We start from the raw sequence: 13,036 nt of genomic DNA, 5'->3' as shown, positions 1-13,036 counted from the left end.
AATTCAAGAAGATGAGTCTTCTTGACTCTAGGCCTACCACTCTATTCACTGTGCCACCTCGCTGCCCTCTTGTGTTGTATATACTCGTATTTTGTCTCCTTTATTAGATTGTAAGTGCCTTGAAGTCAGGGACTGTCTTTTGCTTTCTTTTTTATCCCCAATAGTTAGCATAATGCCTGACACATGGTGGATGTTTTAATAAATGTTTATTTATTGATTGATTTCTTGTTCATTTTATGATTAGATTTATCTAGCTCTGACAGGGGATAAATTGAGGTCTTCCACTGTTGTAGTTTTACTGTCTATTTCTTTTGTAACTTATTTAACCTTTCCTTTAAGAATTTAGATGTTATGCCATTTGCTGTACGTTAAATAAAACAGAGACTGCAGGTCTTGAATACTTCTGAGCATTACTGTACATTCATAGTATTGAGATGACAGTGACTTTCTTTCCATGGAGCCATCTTGGGATTTAATTCCTAAATCTGTTACTTGTTGCCCAGGGAATACCCTTCTCTCATGAATGGCTCCAACTCTGGGCTTAAATGAACTATGTTTATTCCTGGAGAAGTCTGACTCCAAAGGAAAGGGGATCAGGAAACTGAAACAAACAGAGCTTAAGTGACTTGCACAGGGTTATACACCTAAGAGTATTGGAGGCCATATTGGGACTCAGGTTCCAATGATAGGCCCAGTGGTCTATCCAATGTGCCACCCAGTTGCCTCATCTACATCCTAGCCTCAACCTACATCTTCAGCCTCACTGGACACTATTTCTCTCACACTCTTCCATCCAGTTAAATTGGTCTTCTCTGTTCCTCACATACTACATTCCATCTCCTATGTCCATGCCTTTGGATATGACTGTCCTCCATGTTTGGAATTCTCTACCTCCTCACCTCCACCTCCACCTCTTCCTTGGAGTTGCAGATCACATGCAACTTTCTACATGAAGCCTTTCCTTATCTCAACTGCTAATGCCCTCCCTATCTACCTTGAATTTAATTACTTTGTATTCATTTTATTTACCCTCTTTATGTTTATTCTGTATATATCATATATGTACTAGCTGTCTTTCCCCATTAGACTGTATATTGCTTGAGAGTAGAGATTGTTTCATTCTTTGTCTTTGTCCCCAGTGCCTAGGAGAGTGCCTAAAAGATGCTTTATAAATACTGGTTAATTCATTGATAGATAGATGGCCTCCAAGGTCTCTTCTACCTCCAGATCTGTGATCCTCTGATCTGTAAAATGAAGCAGCTAGGTGGCTCAGTGGATAGAAAGATGGACTATTTTTATCCTCATTTTAAAGATGAGGAAATTAGGGCTTACAGAAGTTAATTTACTTGATCATGGTCACACAGCTAATAGGTTTAGAGGTAAGGTTAAAATTCAGATCTTTCTTGGCCAAAAGTGATTCCACTGCAGATACCAAGCCTCAATATATGCCAAAATAAAAAATAAATACGTGACGGCATGGTACTTAGAAAGCAAATGTTTAGTCATCTTTATGATAAATGAGGCTTTTCCACCCCAACTCTAATTATGTGTTTAGTACTTCCTTGCTGTTGTAGACATATTTTATGTGTCCAATATAGACAATATGTAAATGTATACTTCCAGGGTGCTAATTTTACAATCAACTAGATTTTGTTCAACAAATTCAGACTCCAATATAGAGTCAGCAGTGCGGTGCAGTGGATAGGACTGGGTCTGGAGTCAGGAAGATTTGGGTTCAAATCCAGCCTCAGACAATAAATTACTAGCTCTGTGTGACCATGGGCAAATCACTTAAACTTTGCTGTCTACCTCAGTTTCCTCAACTGTAAAATGAGGATAATAATGGCAACTCCCTTCCAGGTTTGTGTTGTAAAGATAAAATAAGACAAAATTTGCCAATTGCTTAGCGCTGTTCCTAGCACACAGTAGGAGCTTAATAAATGCTTGTTTCCTTTCTTCCTTCCTAATGGGGCTAATGAGCTGGTTTGGGACTCTAAGAGCTGGAGACCAGCAAATTGAAAGGATAACAGCCTGGGGACAGGAGAGGAGCCATAGGATTATGAGGGTAAATGTAAAAAGCCAGGGTTCCCCTCTCTCCACGCAACATAGGTTAGGCTAGTTTTCCCCTAAAAGATGAGAATGCTTTCCTGGGAACTTAATGGCCCAGGTGCCTTTGGCTTGGCTTTATAGTCGCCTTAGGGCATAAAAAGACCCATCTTTATGGGATTTAAGATCTTCAGACTTGGTGGATGTACCAAGATCACAAACCCCTTCACCTTGCCCTGCTGACTAGTTATGTTTCCATACGGAGATGAGGGGAAGTGCAATTAAGTGTTGGAGCATTCTCATGGATTATCCTTTCTATGTTAGAGAGAAGTAAACCTCATTTTGTTAGCTGTTCAATGACCTACTTCATTTCATCCTAACATCGAACGTGAACCAATGGGCTGTTAGACTAAGGAACCTGACCCAGATAGGGAACCCACAAATCATCTGCTCAAATGCCCTCACTTTATAAATGAGAAGATCAAGGCCCAGAGACCTTGAATGACTTACTTGAAGGTCACACGCTTCATCATCAGTTTTGACCTACCTAGGATAATTGAATTGGTTCTTTTAGGAAAGTGGATCAAATATGTGGAAGCTCATACATAGAACCAAACAAGTTCTTTATTTCATTCCTATCAAATAGAATAAAACATTTCCTCCAAAAATTACAAGTCAAAGATAATCTTACAGAGATAACTTATTTAAAATATAATCATGACAATTTAAAAAAAGCACCAAAATGGAAATAGCAAGAAAAAGAGCCATCTAAAAAGGAAACAAAAACCCCACAAGAGTGGAATATCCTTGAGTTCTAGTATAGAATTATCTTTCCTTTCTATCAGGTATAAAGTTCAGTGAGAAACGGTTAAGGTCACATAGCAACATATAGTTATGTCAACTAAGGAAATGAATCTCACTCATAGAAGAAAATGTGTTCCAAGGAGATGACCAAAAAGATATAGAAAGCTTCTCTGTCTTTTCTATTTCTTTAGAGTCTTCTTGACAAGGCAAACTTCCAAGATAAACAAGATCTCCTGCGTATGTGGATTCTGATTTGACAGAAGTCTTAGCACCTGCTTAGATTTAAAAATAGGTGTCATTATCATTCTTGGTGTTCAGCTGCAAGTACTCCAAGGTGCCTTTTTTATAGCTGGTCACACGCCTTGGCTTTCGGTCTGGTAAACCTTGGGCTTGCCTCTTCTGCAAAGATTCAGTGATCATGTTGGAAAATTCTGCTTGTAAATGCTGCTGATTCTCCCTAGAAAGAAGGAAAGGATTGAAACATTAAAGGAGAACACCATCCACCCAGCTGCTTTTCATCACACGTAGTTTTCGTTATTGTTGAGCTGTTTCAGTGGTGTCTGACTCTTTGTGAACCCCACTTGGGGTTTTCTTGGCGAAGACACTAGAGTGGTTTACCATTTCTTTCTCCAGCTCATTTTACGGATGAGGAAACTGAGGCAATCTTCATATAGATAATTACCCTGCTCCAGGGTTGTCTTAGGTGGTTCTGCCTCTAACTCTTGTAAAATAAGTTCTACAACCAACGATGGTGACCACCCTTGAGTGTAAAATACAGATTACTTTATATTTGTACAGGGCTTTGCTGTTCAGGGCTTCCCCAGACGTTGGTTCCTTTGAATAGAATCAGCTGCAGGTAGAAATAGGTTTGGTTTGTAAAAACAAAGCAAAGCAAAAACCCAATTCAACCTGCTAGGAATAAAAATCAAGTTGAACTGTTTTTGTATATGCTGATGCTGGAAGGGCTAAAACCATAACCTTTCATGGCTCTGATTCTCCCTCTGTGTAAGTCTCCACCATTCCTAGCAACCTTTTCACCCTGGAAGTGTCCTCTACCATGAGAACCCCCTCTTCCAATTGGTGAGTTCCTCTTTGAACCTCCATTTTGAGGAAGTGCCTAGGGCAGTCATACTCACCCCTCAGTCCCCTCTCAACTCTACTTCTGAATTTCCTGACTTCTCCACCATGCTGCCACACTAGTATCTTATCAACCTTCTTCTGCTGTACTGCTCCTTGAGGGCAAGGATTGTGTTTGTTTGTTTGTTTGTTTGTTTGTTTTTTGACCTTTATTTATATTCCCAGTGCTTAGCACAGTGCCTGGCACATAGTAAGCACTCAGTAAATGCTTATTGATTTTAAAGAAGGTAGATTTAAAACCTGGCCCCTTCCAACCTTTCCAGACTCTGAGCATTTTCATTGGCTGTTCCCCCTGGTTAGAACTCTGTCTTCACCCCTGTCTCCTGACTTCTCTGGCTTCTTCCAAGTCCCCCAGAAAATCCCATCTTCCATATGAAGTCTATCCCATCCTCTTCTTTTTTTTTTGTAAGGTATTTGGGGTTAAATGACTTGCCCAGAGTCACATGTTATGTGAGTGTTATGTGTCTAAGGACAGATTTGAACTCAGGTCCTTCTGACTCCAGAGCCAGTGCTCTATCCACTGTACCACCTAGCTGACCCTATCCCATCCTCTTTTATACTAGTACCTTCCCACTTGATTATCCCCAATTTATCCTGTATGTAGCTTGTTAGTACATAGCTGTTTGAATATTGCCCCCCCCATTAGACTGTGAGATTCTTGAGAACAGGAGGTGTTTTTTTGTCTTTCTACCTACCCTCATTGCTTAGCACAGCTCCTGGTACTTAAGAATGCTTGTTTACTGACTGATTCACAAACCTTGAACCTTTTGGTCAAAGGAAAATGTAGGCTTAGTTCACAGCAATAGGAATATTCTAAGAGTTTGAATTGGTCCTATCTTGGCTACAGGTCATAGAGCTATTCTCAGGGCAAGTGAGAAAGTCTGGTTTAATTTGGGGCTTTTAGTCCCTCTCATAGAGTTGAAGTCAATTTCTTGTCTTTGTCAAAGGCCAAGGAAAAAGCTATCAGAATGTTTGTTACAGCCTCAGTCACCACCCAAACTGCTGAGAAACCTAGATGCCCTTAATTACTGAATGTCTTTGAAGTATAGGAATTGTCACCTCAATTCTAGACATACTCAAAGATTTTCGAAATGCCAGAAACCCTGGTGTCTAGGCTGTGCTCATAATTACTAGGTGGATGGCTTCTCTAGATAACTTTAAAAGTTCCCAATGTATCCAAGGCCTGAAAACCTGCTGACCTCCCAGGTGATCTTGCTGGTTGCATTGTAGTTATAAAACAAAGTACACCACAAGTGACATCAGCCAAGACTAGATAGGATCTGAAGATTCAAGGATGGAAGAGATAGGAGCAGAGCTCTTACTCAATTAGTTGAATTTTTCTCCAGGCATAAAAGTAGAAACTACCTTTACAACTCTTGTGGCACACCAGAAGTTTTCATATCTCTGTGGTTTTTTTGCCTCATCAGAAGTTAGAGGGGCAGCTAGGTGGTGCCGTGGATAGAGCACTGGCTCTGGAGGACCTGAGTTCAAATGTGGCCTCAGACACTCAACACTTACTAGCTGTGTGACCCTGGGCAAGTCACTTAACCCCATTGCCTAGCCAAAAAACTCCTCCCCCCCAAAAAAAAGGTTGGAAAGTAATGTAGTACGCCACTAAAGACCTAAACAGGCCCCCAAGAAGCCCCCAAAGTGAAGTTTTATAGTCTAGTCATGTCTGATACATTATTTTCCTGTCCACAGAAGCTATCAAAGATTGAATTTCTTATACATAGTAAAGTCTAGAAGAGCATTTCTCAAAGTATGAACTAAGAACCCTTGAGGGTCCCCAAGAACCTTTCACTGAGAGCACAACTTTTTTTCATAATAATACTAAGATGTTATTTGCCTTTTAAAAATTCCTCCCCTTTCCAACTACTTATCTGTGTGAGGCCAGATTTTCTTCAACCAAAATAGCATATAGCAAAAGATTGAATACAGAAGCAGATAAAAGAATCCAGCTGTCTTCTATTAAGCCAGATATTAAAGATATTTGCAAAAATATGTGAAACAATAATACTCTTCTCATGAAAATTTTTTCTATTTTGGAAAATACAGGTATTTTTCATAAAAAATTTATGTTAATATATGATAGGATTTATTATGGTTATTTTTTAATGATTTAAGAAATATTTTTCAAATTTATCCATTTTAGTTTTCTAATATAATAAACATTGTTAAATACAGTCTACATAAATAAAAACTCTTTGGGATCCTCAATAACTTTTAAGATTATAAATGGTTTCCGAGACCAAAAAGTTTGAGTGTTTGAAAACTGCTAGTCTAGACTCAAGAACCGATAACCAATTTCCCTTTCTTTCTGTCCTTTATTCCCCATTCTATAACTTACTCAGAAGGAGGTGTTGGCAACCTATATTTCTGATCCTTAACTCCTGTGAGCCAGTAGGTGGTCTCCGTTCCCCTTCCCTAATGAGACAGAAAAGAGACACATTGCTAGTGATAGAATAAGGCAATTCATACACATCTTTCCAGATTTCTCTAAACCTGTGCCTTTGGTCGTTTCTTATAGCACAACAGCACTTATCCAGTAATTCCTCAACTGATGGGCACCTACCCCTCTTAGTTTCAATTTCTTTGTAGCTACAAAAAGAGCTGCTCTAAAAAAACTTTTTTTGTACACCCCTATGGTCCTTTTCCTCTTTCTTTGGGTTTTAGATATAGTGGAGGTATAGCTGGATCAAAAGGTAAACACAGTTTGGTGACTGGGGTCAGAGTTTCAAACTACTTTCTAGACTGGCTATGCCAATTCACAGCTCCATCAACTACATATTAAGGTACCCAAGGTGGGGCCATCTCCAGTCATGCTGATCTATATTTGGCCACTGGACCCAGATGGCTCTGTAGGAGAAAGTGAGGCTGGTGATTTTGCACACCCTTCCCTCACTTAAATTCAATTCATTTGCAAGCCATGACATCAGCATGGCATCACACAAGGTGCCCAAGGGATTACTTTTAAAAAGTAGATAATAACAAAATTTATTTAGAAGAATAATAGATGAGGCAGCTAGGTGGTGCAGTGAATAGAGCACTGGCCCTGGAGTCAGGAGGACCTAAGTTCAAATCTGGCCTCAGATACATAATACTCACTAGCTGTGTGACTGTGGGCAAGTCACTTAACCCCAATTTCGAAGAAGAAGAAGAAGAAGAAGAAGAAGAAGAAGAAGAAGAAGAAGAAGAAGAAGAAGAAGAAGAAGAAGAAGAAGAAGAAGAAGAAGAAGAGATGTAAATAGAATCTCAAGGGAAATAATAAAAAAAAAAGGAAGGAGCAATAACACTTCTAGACCTCAAGCTATACTAAGAAACAGTAATCAAAACTATTTGGTACTAATTTAAAAAAAGAAAAGAACAGTGGAACAGACTAGAAAAGCAAGAACTAAAAAAAAAAGTGAACTTTATCAAACTTTTTGTCAAGCTCAATGTTTAATAAACCCAAGAACATAAACTACTTGGGGAAGAACTCCTTGTTTAATGGTAACTTCTGGGAAAACTGGAAAGCAGATTGGCAAACAATAGGCTCATAGACTGATAGATTTAGATCTTAGTGGTTGTTGAATCCAACTTCTTCATTTTACAGACTATAAAACTGGGGCCCAGAGAAGCAAAGTAGAATTCCTAAAATCACACAAGTAGTAGGTAGCAGAGCTGGGATTTGAATTCACATCTCTTAACTCCAAATTCAGCTCTCTTTCCAGGGAATGTGTTTTATGAAGTTTGGATTCAGTCAGGGCCACACTTGAGGACCTAGAGGGCCACATGTGGCCTTGAGGCCACAGGTTCCCCACTCCTGGACTTTTTTATGAAAGTAATGGAAAAAAATGTTAATAATACAGATTAAACTTTAAACTATGTCATGTATACATTTTTTTTGAGAGCTGATTGTGAAGCATTTACATTCCTAAATAGCTTCTAGGGATAAGGTGACAGCTATGCAGTACTCTTCCCTGGTCAAATCATATCTGAAGTATCATATTTGATTTGCGGTATCATACGATGGTGGTAAGCTAAAGAACATCTAGAAAAAAGTGATTAGGATGATCAAGGGTGGAAAAATGCCTCGAGTACATGACATGTTATTTGTCCTTCATTCTCATGGAAGACCACAATATCAGCAAGTGAATTGGATTTAAGTGAGGGAGCACTGTACAAAGTCACCAGCCTCACTTTCTCCTCTGGAGCCATGTGGGGTGCAGGAGGAGACCTTGGCCTTTTTAAGATAAGGTCTTTCCCAGGTCTTAATTGTCTGAGGCAATGCCCATTCAGTGATTAAGACTAGGTAAAAATGAGGCAGAGAATGGCATCTTTTACCTAGGAAAAAAAAAGAATAATAATAATAAAATCAATCTGGTTGGGCTGGAAGACCCTCAAGGTTTCTGGCCAAAATAGAAACAACTGCTATTTACAGTCTCTCTGAGCCATCAGAATCCAAACAATGACCATGACACATGAGGACTGGCTGAAGGAAGTGGAGGTATTTAGCCTGGAGAAGAGAAGACTTAGAAGGGAGATTATAGGGGTCATCAAGGTTATGGTGTAAAAGAGGGATAAGACTTGTTTTATTTGGCCCCAGAAAACAGAATCAGGACTAATGTGTAGAAGTGAAAAAAGGCAAATTTAGGGTTGTTCTAAGGAAAAACTTTCTGACCATGAGAGCTACCTTAAAGTGGAATAGGTATGAGGCAGTGAGTTCTACCTCATCAGAAGACTTCATGTAGAGGCTAGTTGACCCTTATTATATATGTCATAATAGTTCTCTTTTCCTCATATGGGTTGAACTAAAAGGACACTTCTAGCAGCCTAGAGGCACACAGAAGATTCCTCATAATTTTTTAAAGCTTTATTTATTTTATTTTTAATTTATGGAAGAAAACAAGCATTTCCATAACATAATATAACCAAAAAAAATGATTGTACATTTAGCTGAGAATCTATTATGTACAACTTCCTATTCCTTTTAAATATATATATATATTTAAATATATATAAATATATATTTAAATATAAATGTAATAAAGTTTTCATGTAACTTTTTTTCTTTTTCTTTTCCCCTTTTTTCCCTTCCCTCCCTCCCCCCATGGCTACCATTAGACACAGATATGTGTGTGTGTATATATATATATATATGTATATACATATGTATATATATATATACATATATATATATGTGTGTGTGTGTGTGTGTGTGTGTGTGTGTGTGTGTGTTGTGTGTGTAAAATCATTCTATACATATTCTATTGATCAGTTCTTTCTCTGGATGCAGATAGCATCTTCCATCATAGGTCTTTGGAGTTAATTTAGGTATTTATAATAGTCAGTCGAAGTTGTTTTTAAAACAATATTGCTGTTATTGTATACAATGTTCTCTTGGTTCTACTTATTTTGCTCTTCATTATTTTGTGCAAGTTTTTCTATGTTTTTCTAAGATCGTTGAGTTCATCAGTTCCTATAGCACAGTGGTATTCCAAAACAATCATATACCGCAATTTGTTCACAATTATAAAATTCTATGGTTCTAATTCCATGATTGGGGAAGGTGATTTATGTACACATCATGGTATATAAATGAAATGGAATATTATTGTACCCCAAGAAATGATAAATATGAGAAATGCAGAGAAACTTGGGAAGATACATAAACTGACGAAGAGTAAAATAAACATAGCAAAGAAAACAATAGACATAGTAACTACAACAATGTAAATAGAAGGAATAAAATTAAACAGAATATTGTGTGATTATAATGACCAAGCTTGGCCCCAGAGAAGCAATGAGAAAATGTACTGCCTTCCTTTCACTGGAATGTTGATTATGTAGATATATACATTCATACACATATGCTGTCAGACATGGTTGGTGTGCTGATTGCTTTTATAAAATTTTATTCTTTTTAAGAATCTTTTTTATCAGGGTGGAATCATTGGTTGAGTGACAGTGGGAAGAGGATATTCAGAAATTAATGTAATATAAAAATATAAGGCATCAATATACCTTTTTAGAAGACAGATTATATTTAGCAGCAGAATGCTGACATGGTTTTATGTAAAATGCAAGAAGTGAGGAAACAGGAGCGTGTGACTGAGGTGATGAAGGCCTGAATCACTAACCTCACTAGCCCAAACTCCTCCCTTGCCACAGGAAACCCTCCAGGGGTATGCCAGAGACAAATGTATTGTGAGAGCGGGTAGCTAAATTTTCAGTGTAAATTTATGCCTTACAAATCCACAAACAAATTGATTTATATTTTGTTGATTGTCAAGACTTAAGAAAGTGATGGAGAAAATGTTAATAATGGAGATTAAACAATTTTTAGACAGCTAGTTGTTAAATATTTATCAGTATACTCCTGTACCTCTTTCATTCCCATTTGGGAGGATGTACCTCTTCTGGCTGAAAGGTAAAGAGGAAGGTACTGATATGTATGTGACAGAAATACTAGAACCTTTTCATCAGCCCCTGAATGTAGACCAGAAAAAAAAATTGCATGGCGTTAAAACCAAATCTGAGACCACTTAATTGAAACAAAACTAAGAAGTTAACATTTCTCACATTGATCATTAATCTGTGAGGAGAAGATAGAAAGGATAATTGGGGAAAAGTTGTTAGATTCTATCTTTACCTTCCCCAACTCTGGGTCTTGAGAGATATCGGATGAAAATATTTCTAAATATAGTTAAAATAAACAAAAGTAGTGGCTGGTGTTTCTATATATCTGTTACCTTTAAGTAAGTTTCTCCTCTCACTTCATATAGGAACTGGCATTCGGTCCTCTTCAGAATAGCTATAGTGGATCCACTCACATGAATCCTCAAAGCTAAAAAGGAAAGAAGCAAAATTAAATTACTTCTATTCAGAATCCAGTTTCATAGCCACATATGTTCTCACTTACTCTAGCAATATGTTTCAACTGTTCTTATTATCTTAGGTATCCTCTTAAAAGAGACTTTGTGACCTACTTAAAGCATATCCTTTCACATGGGAGTGCAAATGATTTTCATTATTCTGTCGAATGTTTCCTAATCACTGTTTCCTAGGTTCATGAATGTCTATCCACAGTTGCAGTAGATGTGTCCAAGCTTGGGATAGGGAACTTGGGATTTTGACTTTGCGTGCATTATGATGTAATATGAAGAAGCACCACTAGGGTGGTGGCCATGTGAGTGAACAGAATAAGTATGGGAGATACTGTGGGTGTAGAACTAGCAAGATTTAGTGATATATTGGCTATGTGGGAGGAGGGAAAAGGAAGAGTCAAGGCTGATTCTATATTTACAAACTTCAGTGACTGGGAGGATAGTGAATAGAAAAATAGAAAAGTGAATAGACTCAATAGAAAAAGGGAAATTTGAAATGAAGGCAAGTCCATAGAAAAAGATAAAAATTTCGGTTTTGAACATAATTTGTTTGAGATGTTTATAGGACATACAAGAGGAGATACTTAGCAGTCAATTAATGATGTGTGACTAGAAAGAGTTCAATTCTCTCAAGTCCTGCTCTCGGCTCTCACCCATATGAAAAACTAACAATGAGAAGCCAGAGTCCCAATTAAGTTGGAAACCACTGCTATATAATTACCAATTCCATTATAAATACTCAACAAAAGCTTAAAACTAACATCTCCCAAACCAACCTCATACATAATTCACAAAAAATTGTTAGCACAAATCTTATTTGGCCTATCCAGTTTTTAGGAGCCTCCTCATTAAGACCATTTCTTTCCACTTTGTAGCCTTCTATTATAATAATAGTATTGTAGAATTCATAGATTAAGGTCTGGAAGGGAACTTAGAGGTCATTTAGTTTAACCGTATTATTTTATAGATGAGGAAATGAAGGCCCAGAGAATGTTAGGTGACCTCCCCAAAGTTACACAGATATTGAGTAGCAGACTTGTATTTTAAACCTAGATCCTCTGATTTCAAATCCATTCTTTCCACTGTACCATGGCTTTCTCTCATAATCATCAATAACAAATATTTGCTGGGTTTCCACCATGTATAAGTGACTATTCTAATACTTTTTTCATTATCAGTTATTGTTCAGTCATATCTGACTCTCTGTGACACCATTTGGGGTTTTCTTGGCAAGATACTGGAATGGTTTGCCATTTCCTTCCCCAGCTCATTTTACAGATGAGGAAATTGAGGCAAACAGGGTTAAGTGGATTGCCCAGGGTCATATAGCTAGTAAGGGTCTGAGGCCAAATTTGAACTCATGAAGATGAGTCTTCCTGATTCCAACCCCAGTGCTCTATCCACTGGACCACCTAGCTACAATACTTCTCATTATCAGGCTGAAGCAGTATAGACTCCCTATTGGAGGACACTTGACTTACGAATTCTAAGTTGTACATCCAAGTCACTATTCCTGGTCCCTATTAACATCTGTGTCCCATTGATCTACAGAGTACTGAAGCCAGTGGCTGATAATGAAAGCTCCCTGAAGGCACTAGTAATACCCTCATAACCCTTTCTCCTTTAGTTAAAGAGGCCCTGTTCCTCTTGGGAACATGGTAGCTGGAGGATCAAATGTTGGGCTGGAGTCCTGCTTCTGAGAGTCAGTCTTTCATTGTGAGCATATACAACTCAGAAATAGACAATACTACAGTTCATGGCTTGATTTATTATTTTGCTGATTAATTTTATTAACCGAGACTTAAGAACGTGATGGAGAACATTTCAATAATGTAGCTTAAATGTAAAAGTATTCCATGCACATTTTTTTCTGGGCAGCTAATTGTTTACCAATTTACCATTTACAACACTGGGAGGATCCCACATACTCCTCCTACCCGAGTTCTTACTTCATCTCTGTCAGATCCCATGGGAACAGTGGCTACCAGAGTCTCAGTTCTCCTATTCCCTTTGCTCCTGGAACACCACACTCCTTCCCAAGAAACCACTGGAGCTCTCACCGCTACCCATGGCTTCCAGATCCCTATGTGACCAAGCATCTCCATAACTCTAAGAGGCCATCTCTCAGCCCCAAAGCTCTAAAAAAAAAAAACAAAACCAGGTCAATAGAAATAGGGTAGAAG

At 38.1% G+C, this 13,036-nt stretch overlaps 1 protein-coding gene across 1 annotated transcript in view; it reads right to left on the bottom strand.

Annotated features, from left to right (window-relative positions):
• Nucleotides 1-2,775: 2,775 nt before the first annotated feature.
• Nucleotides 2,776-13,036, bottom strand: part of GUCY2C (guanylate cyclase 2C) — a 104,049-nt gene continuing 93,788 nt past the window's right edge. The window contains exons 25-27 of the mRNA XM_020994327.1: nucleotides 10,719-10,813; nucleotides 6,335-6,411; nucleotides 2,776-3,307 (exon numbers count right to left, since the gene is read on the bottom strand). Of these exons, the coding sequence (XP_020849986.1) occupies nucleotides 3,133-3,307; nucleotides 6,335-6,411; nucleotides 10,719-10,813 (347 nt within the window). The 3' untranslated portion in view covers nucleotides 2,776-3,132. The remainder of the gene's footprint in view (nucleotides 3,308-6,334; nucleotides 6,412-10,718; nucleotides 10,814-13,036) is intronic.

This window comes from Phascolarctos cinereus, unplaced genomic scaffold (assembly GCF_003287225.1).
Source record: "Phascolarctos cinereus isolate Bilbo 61053 unplaced genomic scaffold, phaCin_HiC Scaffold_1;HRSCAF=81, whole genome shotgun sequence".
In the NCBI taxonomy this organism is placed as follows: Eukaryota; Metazoa; Chordata; class Mammalia; order Diprotodontia; family Phascolarctidae; genus Phascolarctos; species Phascolarctos cinereus.
The sequence above is the reverse complement of the archived record's forward strand: the minus strand, read 5'-3'. Positions and strand labels throughout refer to the sequence as shown.